Source organism: Phoca vitulina, unplaced genomic scaffold (assembly GCF_004348235.1).
Source record: "Phoca vitulina isolate PV1807 unplaced genomic scaffold, GSC_HSeal_1.0 scaffold7, whole genome shotgun sequence".
Classification (NCBI taxonomy): domain Eukaryota; kingdom Metazoa; phylum Chordata; class Mammalia; order Carnivora; family Phocidae; genus Phoca; species Phoca vitulina.
Window position 1 is genome coordinate 36,006,385 of NW_022589710.1, and position 20,630 is coordinate 36,027,014.

The 20,630-nt window shown below is 37.0% G+C and overlaps 1 protein-coding gene and 1 pseudogene across 3 annotated transcripts in view; both read left to right on the forward strand.

The window, feature by feature from the left end:
- Nucleotides 1-20,630, forward strand: part of SYNE2 (spectrin repeat containing nuclear envelope protein 2) — a 315,865-nt gene that overhangs the window by 158,914 nt on the left and 136,321 nt on the right. For all 3 annotated transcript variants that reach the window (XM_032405277.1, XM_032405280.1, XM_032405278.1), the window contains exons 46-51: nt 6,301-6,456; nt 7,341-7,606; nt 8,841-10,944; nt 13,000-13,322; nt 15,948-16,092; nt 17,184-17,402. In XM_032405277.1, the coding sequence (XP_032261168.1) occupies nt 6,301-6,456; nt 7,341-7,606; nt 8,841-10,944; nt 13,000-13,322; nt 15,948-16,092; nt 17,184-17,402 (3,213 nt within the window). The remainder of the gene's footprint in view (nt 1-6,300; nt 6,457-7,340; nt 7,607-8,840; nt 10,945-12,999; nt 13,323-15,947; nt 16,093-17,183; nt 17,403-20,630) is intronic.
- Nucleotides 18,240-18,411, forward strand: LOC116633051 (annotated as a pseudogene).

A 20,630-nucleotide genomic window follows, 5' to 3' on the forward strand; every position in this document is an offset into this window, starting at 1 on the left:
GGGTGGAGGACAGAGAAGAGTGACAGAGTGGAGGCCTGAGAGGTGGGCGAGGCTGGCTGAGTCACAAGTGCCTTACAGGTCATGTTAACATTGTAGACGTTACGCTAACACAAAGAGGCAGCCGCTGAGACTGTGTTGATCTGCCTTTCGGTTTGATGATATATGTTTATCTTTGAATTGTTTTTCACTGCTTCATACTGGGATGCTTTAGAGAAGAAAGAAATATATCTGCTAGGCTTGTATGATACTGTCTTACTGTTGGCAGGTTACAGGTGATAGATTTAGGCTTCTCCCTGTCCTAGAATTATTACAGCCATGGGGCCACTGTTCCTGAATGGGGGAAAGGGGATAGCGAAGCTGGTGCCAAGCTTCCTTCTGTTGGCTATGCTTATTTGTTTGCTAAGCCAGATACAGTGCTCCATTATGTAAAGCCCATTGTTTTATTTTTTTTTAATTTTTTAAATTTTTTTATTGTTATGTTAATCCCCATACATTACATCATTAGTTTTAGATATAGTGTTCCATGATTCATTGTTTGTGCATAACACCCAGTGCTCCATGCAGAACGTGCCCTCCTCAATACCCATCACCAGGCTAACCCATCCTCCCACCCCCCTCCCCTCTAGAACCCTCAGTTTGTTTTTCAGAGTCCATCGTCTCTCATGGTTCTTCTCCCCCTCCGATTTCCCCCCTTCATTCTTCCCCTCCTGCTACATTCTTCTTCTTCTTTTTTTCTTTCTTAACATATATTGCATTATTTGTTTCAGAGGTACAGATCTGAGATTCAACAGTCTTGCACAATTCACAGCGCTTACCAGAACACATACCCTCCCCAGTGTCCATCACCCAGTCACCCCATCCCTCCCACCCCACCCCCCACTCCAGCAACCCTCAGTTTGTTTCCTGAGATTAAGAATTCCTCATATCAGTGAGGTCATATGATACATGTCTTTCTCTGTTTGACTTATTTCGCTCAGCATAATACCCTCCAGTTCCATCCACGTCGTTGCAAATGGCAAGATCTCATTCCTTTTGATGGCTGCATAATATTCCATTGTATATATATATACCACATCTTCTTTATCCATTCATCTGTTGATGGACATCTTGTAAAGCCCATTGTTTTAAATGTCGATGTAGAAGGGGGAGGGGCAGAGGGAGAAGCAGACTCCTCACTGAGTAAGGAGCCCAATGCGGGACTCGATCCCAGGACCCTGGGATCATGACCTGAGCCGAAGGAAGACGCTTAATGACTGAGCCACCCAGTCGCCCGACTTACTTATTTTATAACTAGAAATTAGTACCTCTAATCTCCTTTACCTCTTTCACCTAACCCCCAAGCCCTCCTGACTCCAGTAACCAACAGTATCTATGAGTCTCTTTCTCTTTGTTGTTGTTGTTTGTTGTTGTTTCTTTTTAAGATTTTATCTGTCCACTTGAGAGAGACAGAGTGAGAGAAAGAGCATGAGCGGGGGGGGGGGGGGGGGGGGGGGGGGAGCAGAGGGAAAGGGAGAAGCAGACTCCCTGCTGAGCAGGGAACCCTTCACGGGGCTTGATCCAGTACCCTGAGATCATGACCCAAGCCAAAGGCAGACACTTAACTGACACTTAACCCAGGTGTCCCTGGGTTTTTTTATTTTTCCCTTTTATTTTATTTTTTTTTTAATTAAGTAAGCTCTGTGCCCAGTGTGGGGCTTGAACACTTAACCCCAAATCAAAAGTTGCATGCTCTACCAACAGAGCCACCCAGGTACTCCTCTGTTTTGTTTTTTTAGATTTCACATATAAATGAAATCATACAGTCTTTGTCTTTATCTGTCTGACTTATTTCACTTTGTATAATACCCTCAAAGTCCATCCGTGTTGTCGCAAATGGCGAGATTTTATTCTTTTTTATGACTGAGCAATATTCCATTGCATAGATATACTACACTTTCTTTATCCATATATCTATTGAGGGACACTTAGGTGGATTCCATATCTTGGCTGTTGTAAATAATGCTGTAATGAGCATAGGGAGACATATATCTCTTCAAATTGGTGTCTTTGTTTTCTTTGGATAAAGACCCAGAAGTGGAATTGATGGATTGTATGGTATTTTTACTTTTATTTTTTTGAGGAAACTTCATGTTTTCCATAGTGGCTGAACCAATTTACATTCCTATCAATAGTATATGAGGGTTCCCTTTTCTCCACATTTTCACCAACACTTGTTAATTTTTGCCTTTTTAATAATAGTCAATCTGACAGGTGTAAGGTGATATCTCATTGTGTTTTTTAAAATTTAGTTTTATTTAAATTCAATTAATTAACATATAGCGTATTATTAGTTTCAGGGGTAGAATTCAGTGATTCATCAGTTGTATATAACACCCAGTGCTCATCACATCATGTGCCCTCATTAATGCCCATCACCCAGTTACCTCTTCCCCCCACCCATTTCCCCTCCAGCAACCCTCAGTTTGTTCCCTAGAGTTAAGGGTCTCTTATGGTTTGTCTCCCTCTCTGATTTCATCTTATTTTATTTTTCCCTCCCTTCCCCTATAATCCTCTGTTTTGCTTCTTAAATTCCACATATGAGGGCGCCTGGGTGGCTCAGTCGGTTAAGCGACTGCCTTCGGCTCAGGTCATGATCCTGGAGTCCCAGGATCGAGTCCCGCATCGGGCTCCCTGCTCAGCGGGGAGTCTGCTTCTCCCTCTGACCCTCCTCCCTCTGGTGCTCTCTGTCTCCCATTCTCTCTCTCGCAATTAAATAAATAAAATCTTTAAAAAAAAAAAAAAAAAAAATTCCACATATGAGTGAAATCATATGATAATTGTCTTTTTCTGATTGACTTAATTCGCTTAGCGTAATACCTTCTCGTTCATCCACGTCGTTGCAAAGATTTCATTTTTTTTGATGGCTAAGTAATATCATTGTGATTTTGATTTGCATTTCCCTGATGATTAGTGACGGTGAATATCTTTCATGTGCCTGTTGGCCATCTGTGTCTTCTTTGGAAAAAAATGTGTATTCAAGTCCTCTGCCCGTTTTTTAATCAGTTTTTTTTTTTAATAATAAATTGTGTAAGTTCCTTGTATATTTTGGCTGTTAACCTGTTATCAGGTATATGACTTGCAAATATCTTTTCCCACTCAGTTGGTTGCCTTTTTGCCTTGTTGATGGTTTCATTTGCTGTGCAAAAGCTTTTTAGTTTGATGTAGTCCCATTTGTTTTAGTTTTTGTTGCCTTTGCCTGAGGAGACTGGTCCAAAAAAATATTGCTAAGACCTATGTCAAAGAGCTTACTGCTCATGTTTTCTTCTAGGAGAGTAGCTCAGTCTTTGTAGCAGCCAGAGAAATCCATTAAAACAATAATGATATCAATTTCACATCGATTATATTGGCAGAAATTAAAGTCCTTTAGCACCAAGTATCAGAGAGGATTAGGGAAAATATGAATTCTTTTACCATGCTGGTGGGAGTAAAAACTGTAATTCAGTTTGGAGAACAAATCGACAACTCTCTATTGATAATCAAAAGGAATAATTTTATTTTATTTTTTTTAAAGATTTATTTATTTATTTGAGAGAGCGAGAATGAGAGAGAGTACATGAGAGGGGGGAGGGTCAGAGGGAGAAGCAGGCTCCTCGCTGAGCAGGGAGCCCGATGCGGGACTCGATCCCGGGACTCCAGGATCATGACCTGAGCCGAAGGCAGTCGCTTAACCAACTGAGCCACCCAGGCGCCCCTTCAAAAGGAATAATTTTAGTTCTAGAAAATATCCCAAAGAAACTCACACAAATGTGCAAAAGGGCCTATACAAGGGTGTTGGACCAATATCTCTAATAAGAAAAACTGGAAACAATATTATGTTCACAGTAGCCTGACAGATAAATAAGTCATGTTCATACAGACAGGAGAACAGTATACAAAGCTAAAATGACCGTACCATATTTATATCTGTCACCATGAATAAACCCCAAAACCTACTGCTGAGTGGAAAAAAAAAAACCCAACAAATTATAAAATGATAATACAGGATTCCAGTTTTATAAGAATTAAAATACATAAAACAATACTATATGAATACTAATATATGTAGTAAAAGTATAAAAATGTATGTGTGGGGCGCCTGGCTGACTCAGTCAGAAGAGCGTGTGCCTCTTGATCTTGGGGACATGAGTTTGAGCCCCATGTTGGGAGTAGAGATTATTTAAGTGAATAAATATATTTTTTTAAATGTATGCATGTATTTTAGAATAGTGGTTTTTTCTGAGGAGGAAGAGATGAAAGAGGGATGAATGTTGAATTTTAAATTATATTTATGATATGGAAAATTACATCACTTATATCTGCATCATTAATATTATTTTATTATTTCATTTATAGTATATATTAATATAAATAAATTAATATATACTACAATACTATTATTATAAGTATAATGTTATAAATAAATGCTAATTATTTATAATATTTCATTAATACTTTAATTAATATCATTAATAACTGTAGGTTATATTTTGTTCTTCTAACTATGTTTGAAATATCATATATTTAAAATAAAATCGTTCAAGTGAGACTGCAAAATCAAAATAAAATACAGTCAAGGGTGATGGGCAAAGGATGACTGGCTACAAAAGAATCTTTCCAGGAGCCAATCAGGACCTTGAGTCTGTGTTCCAACCTCTCTGGCATGAGCAAGAGAATGTTACCTTTTAAATTTGAAATGTTCGTTTGAGGGACTCTGTTGGATTTTCTGCCAAGGTAGAAACATGGCTTTTGGAGTTGGTAAACAAGTGGTGTTTTGGGGTGATTTCAGGTTTTTCAGAATGCTCTCTGACTACGAAAGGCAGATTACAAGTGGCAAATTGTTGCTAGTCCTCAAGTCACTGGTTTATGGGGTAAGATAGACCTAGGGCTCTGAATTCTTAGTAGATGATTGATAGTAAGTAAAGTCTTCCTAGGGTCTAATATCTCAGCCTTTACCTCAGGCACTCTTATTCTGCAGGTGGATTTGGGGGGTATTGTAAGGAACAATAACCACCTAGTGGGAGGCTGACATCCACCCCCTGTGATTGTGACTCCTCGCAAGGAACACCCATAGGCCGATGGAGGCTGGTGTGGCCCCTCTCTCTTTTCCTCTCACAGCCTTCCTGGATCCTTCCTCCTGAGATGCTGTCTTCCCTGTAGATTTTAAACTATAGTTTTGCATGAATAAATTGTTGGGAATGGAGGAAATGTATAAGATCATTTTAATCGTGTAGCCTTTTAAAGAAGTGACTTGGGCTAAGTGCCAACTGTGTGTGTCAAAACCCATAACACTGCTCAGCTGAATTTTCTTACCAGTTAATTTTGGTGAAGCTCCAGACATATACACGTCCGTACATCTGTTTTATTTAATCTTTTAATTTTAGGGTAGTTTTACATTGATGGAAAAGTTGCAGAGATAGCACAGGAAGTTTTCATGTATCTCTTACCCAGTTTCCCTTATTGTTAACATTCTGCATTGGTATCCAGGTAGTATTTTTACAACAACAGTTCCTACCTTATTGGGGGAGGTGGACACATCTTATTCACAGACTTCATACAGACCTTACTGACATGAAAGTATATGACAAAATCAAATGGTATTTCATTTATAAAGTAACCGGAAAATAAAAACTAATACTTTAGCAAAATAATGGGAATCTTTTAAAATTATGGACATGGCACCTGGTACATGTTCGTGCTCAACAAATATTTGTCCAAAGAATGAATCAGTGAATGCAGATGCATCTCTATGTACCCTATGAGAAAGTCAAGTTCTTGGAGCTTTCAGAAAAGATCATATTACTACATATATAACCTTCCTTACCCAGCTTGGAGTTCTTCCTATGAATTGGTGTAAGGCATAATTCATTCTTAATACCATGAAATCCTGGTGTTTCTGCCATCTGTCCACTTAACTATTTTAAACTACCAATAGGTAACGTTGAATGCCTGTTATTTGCTCTGCCCTCTTCATCACAGTGAATACTAAGCATAAACTTCGGAACTTTTGTTTTTTCCATATCTGTTTTCTTTCTTAAGACTAGATTATGCCTCACAATATAATCAGAGATCCTATACTATCTTGCCAAAAAAGGGTTTTTTTTGGTGGGATACCAATAAAAGCAATTAAATATCGTATGGAAAAATCATCTTTGATAGTGCCCAAAGATACTTTTGGAAAGTCTTTAAGTAAATAGAAGGAACTGGAATGTTTTCACCAAGAGAAAGAAAAATTATTTATTTGTAAGGTAGACTATTCAGCAATTAATCTTTTTATGTTTTCAGAATTCAGCTGTGGAAGTGGTTTTGTCAAAACAACTTTCTCTGGATGTTCAAGAAAGCATGAAAAACACTGAAGATGAGCATAGAGTCAATGAGCTGCAAAATCAACCTTTAGAATTAGATGTTATGTTAAGAAATGAACAATTAAAAGAGATAGAGGTATGGAAACAAGAAAAACACTGACAACATGATTGCATCATTTATCCAGTGCAATACAATATATTTTAATTACCAGAAACTTGCTTGCACAGAATGAAAAGTCTTATTTAACCTTTGCCTGATGATCAGCTTGGTAACTATATAATTATGTACTAATCAGGGAGTTGTATAAATCTTTCCATTTAAAAAGTGGAAGAGTTTAATGAACATTAGTCTTTTTCATGAAGTTCCTAAAAACTTACTTATTCAGTAACAAAATTTGGGAATTCTGACTTATCATTCCTCTTCTTAGTCAGATGTATTCTTCAGATTCTGACAAATTTACTTTTCCTAATTATCAACATTATGGGGTACTCCTTTGTTTTTACAGCTGTGCTTACATAGCTATGTTTGTATATTTATGTATTTATATAGCTATATAATCTAAAAGTCCAATACATGGCCATGTTTTTAAAAAAATGACCCCTACAATTCTAGCTGAGTTTACATAACTGCAAACATATATTTTAAAACAGAAAAGAGGGGTGATATATGTGAATAATAAAAATAAGATATATATATAAAGGATATATATAAATGGAGCGTATATAAATCTAGGACAACCTAAAAAAATAAGATAAATCTTCCTTTAGACATTGCAGAACCTTTTAACACAATAGGGAGATCTAATTGCTATTAAATGCGAGACCCATTGTGAGTTTCAGTCTAGATTTTAACATGATTCTAGTGGAAAAAAAGCTTTAAAATGTCAGCACCTTAGTTTCTCTGTGTGCAAATGAAATATTTAAAGCCTATTTTTGGGATAGAACGTGTTATTGGAAAGAAAAAAATTAATGAGTAAATGAGTGAGTATATATTTACTGATTTCCTTGACTTGTTTTTAGGAATTATATGCCCAGTTGGAAGCAAAGAAAACAGCCATTGAACCACTAGAACAGACGGAGTATCTCAATAAAGCAGAAACAAGTGCCTTGGTTCTTCACAATACAGGACATTCTGTGCACCACTTGGACAGTCTGCTTCAGGCACTTATTACTTTGAAGAAAAATAAAGAAAGCCAATATTATCTCCTTAACGATTTTCAGGAACACCTTGCTTCAGTTGAATCCTCAGTGAAAGCCTTGTTGACAGAGAAGGAAAGTCTAAAAGTGTAAGTATAAGAATTTAGGACGTGTGGGGCACCTGGGTGGCTCAGTTGGTTGAGCACCTGGCTCTTGGTTTTAGCTCAGATCATGATCTCAGGGTCCTGGGATCCAGTCCGCATCAGGTTCTGCACTCAGCAGGGAATCTGCGTCTGCTTCAGGATTTCTCTCCCTCTGTCCCCTGCTTCACCTCTCCCACCCCCCCCAACCCTGCTCTCTCTCTCTAAAATAAATAAATAAATCTTTAAAAAAAAAAAAAAAATTTAGGACTTGCATTCTTTTTATTCAGGCATAGGCTGCACTACCATAGACAGGCCCCGAGTTTTAAGAATTTATACTATGAAAGGATATTATGATTTTAATACTACAGTATGAAATTAACTCCATACAGAAGCCATTGAAGAAAATTGTCAGTTTCATGCAATAAATTTTATATTATTTGTATTGATTTTACAATTAAATTATGTTCATTTTACAAATAATTTATTAAACAATTCACACTAAATTCTGCCAAATAGATTTAGATTCTATGGAATTCAGCACTCTTTTTGTCAAGAGTTTATCCTGAACTGTGGGGGTGGAAAGAAATATTCTATGTATACAGTTGGTTAGTATCCGCATAATTGGTTTAAATAGTTTGGAACATACTGAATATATATCTATCCTAATGATTTCTTTTTACATATATATACTCGTTTTGGCTTTGAAAATAATAGCAAATGGTTGCAGATATAGCCTTATTGTGTAAACACTTTCCCACTATTACAAAGGTTGATTTTATAGCTTTGCCTTGATGGGGTTTACTTTCAGTGATCTCCCTTTGAGGAAACAATTTTATACTCAAAAGATTATCCGGGTGATTATACCCCCTCAGTCATAATTGTTGGTAAAATGATAACGACGTGGTTGGATGTTGTGGTGATTTCTTAGTCCTCGACTCAGCTTCGTGCAAATCCTTTACAGTTCAGAGTCCTTTTACAGACACTGTTCCCTTTCACTCTTCACTCCTTCCCTGTGGTTCCACATTTTTATGAAACATATTTTATAGGTGAGCTTTCTACACTGTCATATACCAATTGAGAGCCACACTAAACAAGATTCTGATTTTTAAGGACAGAGGGCTCTTAGAGACAATCTTCTCTTCTGTGAATTCAAAGAAGAATTCATTTCTTCTAATGACCTCTCACCTCATGTTGATATATAATAAATATTAACAAGCTCCATCTGTTTTTCTCTTTCTAGGGGACCACTGGATAGTGCAACCTATCTGGACAAAATTAAAACATTCCTGGCATCGGTCGAAAAAGAGAAAGGTTCTTTAAGCAAGATGAAAATCGAATGGGAAAATTTATCAAACTGTCTGACCGACATGGATAAGAAGTTGCTCGAAAGCCAGATCAAGCAACTTGCACATAGTTGGGAACAAGTGAAACGACTGGCTCAAAAGAAGTATTCTCAGCAAGCAGCAGAACATGAGGCATTTACACTTCTCATGAGCAAGATCCAAGACCTGGATATTGTTCTGCAGCAGCAGCAGCAGCAGTGTCTACAGTTAGGGCTGAACTCTCCAGAAGAACAGGAGGGAAGTGCAAGCACAGTTGCCTTGGCCACTGAGCTCCGGACCATCAAGCATCGATTTTCCGTTTTAAAGGGGCAAGCTGAATTTCAGATGAAGAGGATCTGGGGAGAAAAAGAAAAGAATACTTTGGAAGATGCAATGGAGAACTTGCAGAAGCAATTAGAAGCCTTGGAGCCATTAAACGTCCAGGTGGAAAATCAAATCCAGAAGGGCGAAATAAGGAACAAGATGAGAGAGATTATCCTGTGGGTCAAGAATCTGCTAGGTGAACTCACTCCCACCATTTCCCTTCTGCCAGATGACATTCTTTCACAGATCAGAAAATGCAAGGTGACCCACGATGGCATCCTGGGTAAGCAGCAGGCCGTGGAGTCATTGGTTGAAGAGGTCAAAAATGATATTCCTAACCTTTCAGCAGAGGAGAGCCATGATTTAAATCACCTCCTACAGGACTTCCAGAATCAATACCAAATGCTAATTTTAAAATCGACTGAAAGATCACAGCAATTAGAATTTAAATTGGAAGAAAGAAACAGATTTATTGCAGTCATAGAGAAGGTGCAACTTTCACTTCAAGAAAACGAAGCACTGATAATTCCCCAGATGAGAACAGCCTCCACAGAAACTGAACTGGAACAGGAGCAGGTCACATTGACAAGTTCTCAGAAGGAATTGCAAGAAGCGCAGAATGTAATCGCAGCCCACTTTCAGGAACAAACAAACCTCTGTAAGGATCTGAGTGTGTTTGAAAGGTTATTTCTGGATGACCAACTGAAAAATCTTAAGACTAGAACCAACAGAATGCAAAGATTCATTCAAAATAAATGTAATGAAGTAGAACACAAGATACATTTTTACAGAGAATTCCGTGAAAAAGCATCTGTGCTTCAGAAAGAGGTTGACCATTTACAGCACAGCAAACTGCTACTAAATCAAGAAATGAATGAAGATGTTAAAGAGGAACTCTACAGTCTTAAAGACCGAATCACTGGTATTCAGTCTAGTATCCTACAGGTACTGAAACTCAAAGAAGTGTTTGACTCTATAGGACTAAACTGGGATTGTTCCCAGCTCGACCAATTACAAGCCCTAGTATTTGAAAAAGAAAAGGAACTTGAGGAAAAAATTAAGCAGTTGGACACATTTGTGGCAGAACATGGCAAATACCAAGCGTCACTAAGTAAACTGAGGGCTATGGATTTGCAAATTAAGAAAAGGGCTGAAGCAGTATTAGGAATGCCCCATACGTCACCAGAAAGCAGTTTGCTCAGTGCTCAAATTTTGAAGCGGAGAATTGAGAAAGCTATGTGCTTGTGTCAAGAGATAATAGAGAAATTAAATGAAAGTAAGGCCTTCGATGACTCATTCAAAGAGAAAGAAATACTCCAAATAAAGCTGTATGCGGAAGAAAATGACAAGTTACACAAGATCCTCCAAAATGGAGTATTAAAATCCCAACCGAAAGAAATGGATGAAAAGAATTTTCAGGACAAACTGGAAAATTCCTTACATGTTTTGAATCAGGTAAAGTCTCAGGTAGAGCAGCCTTTACTTATAAATTTGGACATTGAACATATTCAAAATGAAAAGGAGAATTGCAAAGCATTCCAAGAGCAAGTTCAGGTGGAAATGGATAGCATGAAAGCAGTGACCCTTATTGAGAAGCAAAGAGAGGAGAATTCTCCTGATGCTTGTGATGTGGAGACAAAATTGCGGGACATTGAAGATCTTTATGTGCAGCTTAATACAAGCATTGATTTGCGCACGGTAAGTTTTTTCTTAATTAGGCAGTTAATGCATTTCTTTTATTTCATGATCTTAGGTTTTACTCTATTTAGTATGTGTGCTTCTTGAGAAGTTATAGGTTCTACATGAACATTCCCCGTAGAATAGCCATTTTAAAAACTTGCTGTGGGCCAACTTATGATCCCAACTCATTCTATATCTCACTACAGTCAGTGCCTTATAGATGGGAAAGAGGAGTGTGACAGCTTTAGTTCTTTTTTTTTTTTTTTTTTAAAGATTTATTTATTTATTTAACAGAGAGAGAGAGCACAAGTAGGCAGAGCGGCAGACAGAGGTAGAGGGAGAAGCAGGCTCTTCGCCAAGCAGGGAGCCCGATGCAGGGCTCGATCCCAGGACCCTGGGATCCAGACCTGAGCCGAAGGCAGCCGCTTAACCGACTGAGCCACGCAGGCGCCCCGACACCTTTAGTTCTATACCCCTTGTAGCCTCTGTTGAGCTCATACAAAATTTGGTTTTTGTTTGTTTTTTTAGAAATAGTGAGGCATAATAGAAGAAATAGGGTGTAGTGAAAAGAACATACAATAATAACTCCACATCTCTTTAGGACTTTCAGTGTCTAGGTGCTGTGCTGAATACTTTGTTTTTAATCCTCACAGCAACTCTGTGAGGTGGGTGCTATATATAAGCCCCATTTTAAAATAAGGAAATTTAAGTTCAGGAACATCAACCATTTTCTTAGCTCTTACAGCAGTAACAGAACCAGGATTTGCGTCAAGATCTGTCTGATTTTAGAGCAGGGGTCATTAAATGAAGGCTCATGGGCCAAATCTGCCCACAGTGCCTGACTTTGTAAATAAAGTTTTATTGGATGATGGCCATGCTTCTTTAGAGAATGTCTACAGCTGCTTTCCTGCTACACCAGCAGGGTTGAGTGGTTGTGATAGCCCAGATGGAATGCAAAGCCTAAAATACTTAGTCTGCCCCTTTACAGGAAAAGTTTGTTGACCTCTGTTATAGAATGACTCCAACATACTCCCTCCTTTTCCACAATAATAGGATAGACAGCTTAGGCATTATTGGAACACTTGTACCTAATATAATGCCTTTCACTGTGTTTTTAGAATTGTTGCATTAAATTTATAGAATGGGGGAAATTAACTCCCTTCTTTAATTCCAAGAATTATTAGATAATATTTTTGAAATATTTTAATAGGTTTAAGTGCTATAAATGTAAAGTCATATTATGAATCCTAATATTCTTAAAATTGGTACTTAACCAGTTCTTTATATTGGTACTTAACAAATGTTGAGTAAATTCAGTACTTCTCTATTTGATTTTAGTATAGTTTCCAGAAACAATGACAAAAATCTCCAAAATAATAAGATTAGAGCTGGACTGGAAGGGACCTTTGAAGTTATTTATTTCGACTATTTGTTATTTCAGTAAGAAGACTAAGGTCTGGAGACATTAGGTAATGTGCTCAAAACTAAAGTTAGTGGCAGAGCCATTTCTTTAAAAACACAAGATGTGGGGTACCTGGGTGGCCTCGTCGGTTAAGTGTTTGACTGTTGATCTTAGCTCAGTTCTTGATCTCAGGGTCATGAGTTTGAGTCCCATGTTGGGTATAGAGATTACTTAAAATAAATGAATAAAGTTTTAAAAAAATAAAAACAAAAACACAAGAAATCTGTTTTTTGTGTGTGTGTTTTCTTTTAATTCCCCCCCCAACAAATATTCGTTAAAGTTATATACATTAAATATATTCCGTTGTTTTATTTAATTCATAGTGTAATATAAGAGTTCTAGAACAGGAATATATATCATCAGACATGATTCATGAGATGTATTTTTGAATTTAGAGTAGATTTCTTAGCAAATCTGGAAACAATTTTTCTTTATGCAAACAACAATTTATTTGCCTTTAAATACTAGTGTAATACTGTCAAACTAAAAGTAGGAGTTGCTAGCCCTTATAAGACCCAGACATATTATGAATGCACTACAAAAATTCAAGAATGATAAAAGTCCCCAAAGTTTGACAGCTTTGTCACAACATTTAATCTCCTATTCACCAGGATGTTTTGAATGATGCTTATGAAAGTATGACACGCTATAATGAGGCAGTCATAAGGGCAATGGGGATCTTTACTACCCGTGAAGCCATTGTTGCATCCCATAAAGTAGACCTTGATAACCCAGAAGAACCACTGGAGATGCCTGGCTGGAAACAAGAGGAATTGCAATCCACGATAGAAGACATCCAGGACCTCACTGAGAAACTGGGGACTATATGCAGCCCTGAAGCCAAACAACAACTCCAGTGTACTATACAGGAATTAGTTTCTAAGGATTCAGCCGTGAGGGGGGCAGCCAAAGTAAAAGAAAGTGAACTAGAAAGGTAGGTACTTCTTTCTAAAGGTAATGCTTTAAGAACAAAATTAAGATTTATTTTTCTTTAAAATTAACATGTACACATTAGAAATAATTTGGAAAATATGGAAAAATGTAAAAATCATCTGCAGAAAACCATAGCAAATGTTTTATTTATTTTACTTTTATTCTTATTTAATATTGAGTACATACAACAGAATGTTTATAAAAGTCTGCATATGATATAAAGAATAATGATAAAACAAACAGCTTTGTACCCAAAAGTTCAAAGGTAAACATCATGACTTTTGAATTCTTGTGTGTGGTCCTTTCCTCTTCTCAGAATTAACAATTATGTCCAATTTTTTATTTACCATTTTCTTCTTTTTAAAATTTTTACTATGTGTTTGTGCCCCATTTTCATGTATGTGTATTCTTCTGTCACTTCATTTTTTCAATTTCATCATTATGATGCTGAAGTTTATTCATGTACTTGTCTATAGCAAAATTTGGTCACCCAGCTATTGATAGACATTTGGGTTTTTCTAGTCTGCATTTACAAACAGTGCCAACAGGAACATTTTTAAATCCAAGAGCTTCCCTGGAATATATACCAAGGATTGTGATTATTGGGTCAAAAGGTATGCACAGCTTACATTTTAAATTCCAAATGATTTTACTTATTTCTACTCAGACTAGTGTTCCAAGAATATTCTATGTTCCAACTGTTTCATATCCTCACCAATACCCGATGTTGGGAGATTTAATTTTCTTTTTTAAAGATTTTATTTATTTGAGAGAGAGCACAAGTGACAAGCAGATCCCCTGCTGAGCATGGAGCCTGACACGAGGCTCCATCCCAAGACCCCGAGATCATGACCTGAGCTGAAGTCAGATGCTTAACCACCTGAGCCACCCAGGCGCCCCAAGGGAGTTTTAATTTTTGCCAGTCTGATGGATGAGAAGTGATATTTCATTGTGGTTCTAATCTGCATCTCTATTATTATTACTTTATTATTAACATGTATGAGCATCTCTATTATTATTACATCTTAGTATTGCATCTCTATTATTATTACTACATTATTATTAACATATATGAGCCTCTTTTTTGAGTATTTCTTGGTCTTTCATATTTCATCTTCTGAAAAACTGCCTGCTCAAACCATTGCCCAATTTTTATTGGATTGCTCATCTTTTCTTTTTTGACTTGTAGAGATTTATGCTATATTTTGGAAGCTCGTCTTTTGTTATATATGTTACATATATCTTTACAGAGAGGGTTTCCTATTAAATACCTATCCTGGTTTGAGGCTTTATCCTTTGGCCCCCAGCATTCCAGGCAAGGGCTAATAAAACTGAAACTCAGCAAATGCCCTCAAAGTGAAAAACTGTCCTTAGGGCTCAGCTTATTTCTCTCTATTTCAACTTTCATATAGTTTGGGGTCTCTGAATACTCCTTAATTCCTTTCCAGTTTATTGTTTTATTTGAATAATTTTTAAAAATATACTTGATACTCAATTTTTAATTGTTTAGGGATTTAGACTGTATCAATTTTATACATATAATTTTATTCATAGTGTTTTTTAATATAGCACATTATGCTCTATGAAAATAGGCTGCTGCTTTTCCTTTACTTTATAACATGTGCTCTTTTCCTTATTGTAACAAAACTTCATAAAAGTAAGCGCATTTGCCATAAAATATTTTACAAAATGGACTGTTGTAGGGGCGCCTGGGTGGCTCAGTCGTTAAGCGTCTGCCTTCGGCTTAGGTCATGATTCCAGGTCCTGGGATCGAGCCCCGCATCAGGCTCCCTGCTCAGCGGGAAGCCTGCTTCTCCCTCTCCCACTCCCCCTGCTTGTATTCCCTCTCTCACTGTGTCTCTCTCTGTCAAATAAATAAATAAAAAAAATCTTAAAAAAAAAAAATGGACTGTTGTAATATACTTAACCATATCTTTTGTTACATGTAAAGTATATTCAAATTTTTGCCATTTTAATTACTAGTTTAATAAGTAAAAAGATTTTACTATGTAAAAGGCTTTATCAGGTTTAGGATAAATTCCTACTTTGAGGATTAATTCCTTAAGATAAATTGTGGAAGTTGAATTAATGGTTCAAATGATATGAGCATTTTTAAGACTAAGTGGTTTTCTATAAGAATTATACTTCAAAATTTCAATGAAGAATTTATACTTCATTAGCAGTGTTAACGCAATTTTACAGTTTAGGCATTTTTTAAAAGATTTTTAAATTTTATCTGAGAGAGAGAGAGCACAAGCAGGGAGAAGGACAGAGGGAGAAGGAGAAGCAGACTCCCCACTGAGCAGGGGCCCACACAGGGCTCAATCTCAAGACCCTGGGATCTTGACCTGAGCCAATGGCAGATGCTTAACCAACTAAGCCACACAGGCGCCCCTACAGTTTAGGTGTTTTGAGAACAGTCTTATCTGCCTGTTAAGTTTGCATTAAAAGTCTCATACAGGTCCCTGGGAGGAGGAGACAGTCAATAAAAATTTGGTCAAAAACACTGAATAGCACAAAGAGAATGACATACTGTTGAGTGTTCAGAATTCATTCTGGGAAGTCCAGAATTTATTGTATTAAATAAAATTTAATAACACTTTTTTCCCCTAACTGTGCTTCATAGGTGTCTTGAGAATTACAAATGCTACAGAAAAATTAAAGAGAAAATTTGCACTAACCTAAGCCAAATGGAGGCAGTTCTTGGGCGGTCCGTGTTTCCCTTACCAGCATCTTACAAAGAAGCTTTAGAGCGCCTGGAACAGAGCAAGGTATTTGCACATCTCTAGTAAGACTGTATGCAGAAAATTGACAGAAAGAGCAGGTGGCTACAGCAGGGAATGTGAGTCTCTTGTGATCCACAGAAATCTTCAGCCTGAGTGGTACACTCAAGAAAACACCCCAAACCAAACACCAAGGGGAAACATGAAACAGTGATTCCAAGAGAGTTCATCAGTCGGGTTCACGAGACAGTAGCAAACCTACTGGTGTAGCAAACTCTTCTTAGTGATCGCTCTTTTTTTCTTTTTTTCTTTTTTTTTTTTTTAAGATTGATTGATTGATTGATTTGAGAGAGAGTGTGTGAAAGCATGTGTGAGTGAGTGGGAGGGGAGGCAGAGGGAGAGGGAGAGACTCTCAAGCAGACTCCCACTAAGTGGGGAGCCTGCGGCAGGGGTTGCTCTTAAAATCCTGATATCAAGACTTGAGCCGAAATCAAGAGTGAGATGCTCAACCGACTGAGCCACTCAGGCGCCCCAGTGATCACTCTTTCTAAAGCTTTACCTTTCATGTTATTTTGTTGGATGTTGCTGGATCAATGACAGAGAATTTAATGCAACTATCATAAGTCTAAACTCTGGCTACTTCTTATTCTTACTATTTAATTTTTGTATTTGCTTATTTTCATCTGTTAGAATCTAGGGTATTATGTTATTAGGATTTTAATGAAAACATTCTAAATTATCAATGCTTAACATCTGTCCCCAAACAAACAAAAACAAAAACCCTAAGTAATGCATTGGTGTTGATAAGTATAGTGCAAATTAACAACCTAGTGAAATAATGAGACTTATATTAAAATAACAATGAACTTTTAGGATGTTTACCTTTCAAAACACTTTCTTACTTGGAAGAATTGGTTTATGGGTCATTTTTGTCACCATAGTTCCAAATTCATGGGCAACACAATAATACATAGGTAATTCTAATCTGTCTCAAATTGACTTCCAAAAGGACTAAAAAATAGACCATGTAATACTTATGGATGGTTGAAAATCATCAATTGTTCAAGATCTTAAGAAGTTTATAAGTCTCCGAAAAATTAATAGACATTGTATTCCTCCTATTCCTTTTCTTTCCTAAGGTTTTGGGGTCAAATCTCCTATCAACCAAAGAAGAGTTCATGAAACTACGTCAGGTCCTCAGACACTTGAGACCCGCATGCACAGACACTGATGACATGTGTTTGCTCAGAACCACGGCAGCTCTGTGGGACAAATGGCTGAGTTTGCTGGAGGCTGCTAGAGAGTGGGAGATATGGTGTGAAGAACTGAAGTGGGAGTGGAAATTTGTCAGTGAAGAAGTAAGTGCTTCGTTTTCAACAATCAATCCAGTTTCCTAGCAAATGTCATTTAAATTGTTTTGTTACTTTCATTTTGTTCTTATATAAAACAAGTCCTCAACTGGTACCGTTTGTTTATATCATATGTACATAACACATAAATGTTATAGAGGTCAGGTCCTAGTAAAATAATCTCCAAGAAATGATTCAAATTCTTCCTTAATATGAGTGCTGTTTTTTTGGTATCAGGTAGTACTTATAAATAAGTACTTGCTCATTTGGGCTTTAAAACCTTTATTGTGTATCTAAGTTAATCCCTCTTAAAATGACTGTCTCTACATAACACTAAAGGCTAGAATTAAGTAATATTCATAATAACCAGCCAATTTTGAAGTTAACTACAATGGTTAACTATGGAAATTAACTCCAATTAATTGTTAACTATGGACTTAAAAATATGTATGTTGCTCTTTCTGAAAACTCTTAAAGAAAAGCTCCATAATATATATCAATCACAGATGTTAATTTAAGCATGATTCTGGATTTAAGCCATCACATATATTTAGAAAGAAAATTTAAAATAGTATAGTTATCTTAGGGTATCTTTCCAAAGGATCAGGTATAAATGAAGTACAAATCAGAACATTAAATGAAAACCCTTCTCTCTTGTTCATGCCAAAATTCCTGCTAAGTTCATGCCAAAATTCCTGCTAAATTTACTTAAGAGAGAAATACAATGAAGCAATACTTGATTGGGGGTAGGTCACACTTTGGGATGTAAATGTTTAGTGCTAGCATATTTTTCTGCTTGAAACTTGGTATTCTTGCTTTTTGCCCCGTTGCATCCAAGAGAGCGAGATGGGTCACCAACATCTCTACTGGAGCCATTGGAGAAAACTTGGCCGGGGTTCTCATTCTTGCCCTGTCCGCTCAAACCAGCATGGTCTGATCTGGAAACGATGGCCTCAGTATGTGCCTCCAGTGTTTCCATCAGTACTGGGAGGATACAGGTTTCATTAAGTTGGATTAAGTGAAGTTCCTTGAATGGGTCATCTAAGATACCTCCCTTACTGCAGATACCCAAGATACCTACCTTAATGCTACATAAAATACATAAAATAAAATATTTGTACATAAAATGAAAATACTTCACTTAAGAAAAGCAACTTGATATTCTTGAAAATGAATATTATTTTGGTTGTGCTAGTAGGGTTTGATTAGTAAATAGACTCTTGAATGTTAAAACTTGAAGAAACTTTGTAAGTTACTGCTGTTGGCCCCCTTCTTTCCCATTCGTGTTGTAACAGTTTATTGGGTTCCTGCAGTAGGCGGTGTGCTGTCCTAAGAGGGCAGTTCACACATGGTGCCACCAAGTCCTTGCATTGCTGTCAGGAGTTAAATATTATTCCCATTTTATTGATGGGGATACTGAAGCACTGAGAGATTTCTGTTGGCACAAGACCTCCCAGCTAGTGATTGAGCTGGGACTGTGGACTGGGGCCACATCTGTTTTGCTCACTGCTGTAACTTTAGAATCTGACTGGGGCCTTGTGCTTAGTGGGCAGTTAGTGAATATTTCTTGAGAAACAGCTCTTCTTGAAACCCAGGTCTAGGCTAATTCTAAGCTTTTGTTCTCTCTATTTTACTACATTGTCTTTCTATTTGCAATTATACCTGATTAATTCAGACCCCATTCATTTAGAACTTTGTAATTATTCATAGAAGCATTTGACAATATCTGGTGACTGTGTTTTTCAAAGAGTAGCACAAACAAAATATGTGCTTGTGTAATAACAATAACAACTGTAACACTTAGTGGGCGGGAATGGAGCGTGTGTTGGGCAGAATTCTAAGCACTTTATATGTATTATCATTTATTCTCACAAGAGTCCTATGAGCTGGATATTTTTATTTTATCCTCATTTTGTAGATGAGGAAAGTGAGACACAGTGAGATTGAGTAACTTGCCCAAATGCCCGAGTGGTAGAAGAGTCAAACTTACGCTCTGGTGTTTTTAATGATGAAACTATCAACTTAAATGATATTTACACACACCGAATTGATGTAGGATTTTAAAATAGCTTGTATCCATTTACTAAAAATGATACCATCTAAACACCTGTACATGCAAGATCCTGTTAGCATGGTTGGTGCTTTGTGACAAAATGAATTTCTTTTTTTAAGATGTGGATAATAATATAATAATCCAGTATCTTTGTGGGATAAAGGTTTTGTATAAGTAGATTTTCAGAAACTTAAATGTTGTGTTTAAATTTGTAACTTAAAATATCAATTGAAATTTTGATTTGCCTTTTTCTGCCCCCCCCCCACAAAATTTTACCTTCCTGTTTTCTTAAACAGAATCTGCCTGATTTAATTATTCATCTCTGGTTATTCAGAGTCATCATTTTTGTTTCAGTGATCATATGGGCTGGAATAAAGTCATGCTTTCAAAGATAATTGGAGGTATAAGGCGGGCTTCTTCCCCATGTACCAAAGTCCAAAAGACTTTTATTAGTTCCTGATTCTGCTGGTTATGGGTTTTTCAGTCTCCTTCACTCTGTTTACTTATGGTGCAACTATGGCTCCTTCTCCCTTTCTAGACTCTATAATTGACTGTGAACCTAAAAGTTTTATAACCATATTATTAGAATTCTGTGTCCAAGGGAAATCATTCAAGGGCTTCAGAGCTTCTTCTAGATGGAAGAGTGAATGCATAATTTTTGTAGCAACTATTTTACTGATTTGGGAGCTGTCTTCATCCTTTTTAGCATAAAGTTTGTTGAGTTTTGATGAACACAGTCACATGATCACCAATGAATCTAAATGAAGATTTAGAACATTTTCATCACCCCAAAAAGTTCTCTTGTGCCCCTCTGTAATCAGCCCCTTCTATCACCTCCAGCCCCTGACGACCATTAATCTGGCTTGCCATTTCCAGAATGTCATATAAATGGACTGGAGTAGTTTGTGCCTTTTGAGTTTGGCATCTTTTCACTAAGCATTATGCATGAGATGCATACATATTGCTGTTTGTATCAGTAGTTCATTTCTCTTAATTCCTGAGTAATACTGGACTGGGTTTGATTATCTGTCACAAGTTGAAGTATTATCTGGCTTTTGAGTAAAATTGTCCTAATAAAAATTATTCCCCCCCTCCCTCCTTGTGTGCCCCTCCTTAATCACTTACCAACTTACATCAGACAGCAGAGGCTGAAATGGGGCTCGTAGGCAGGTGGTTTATTTTGG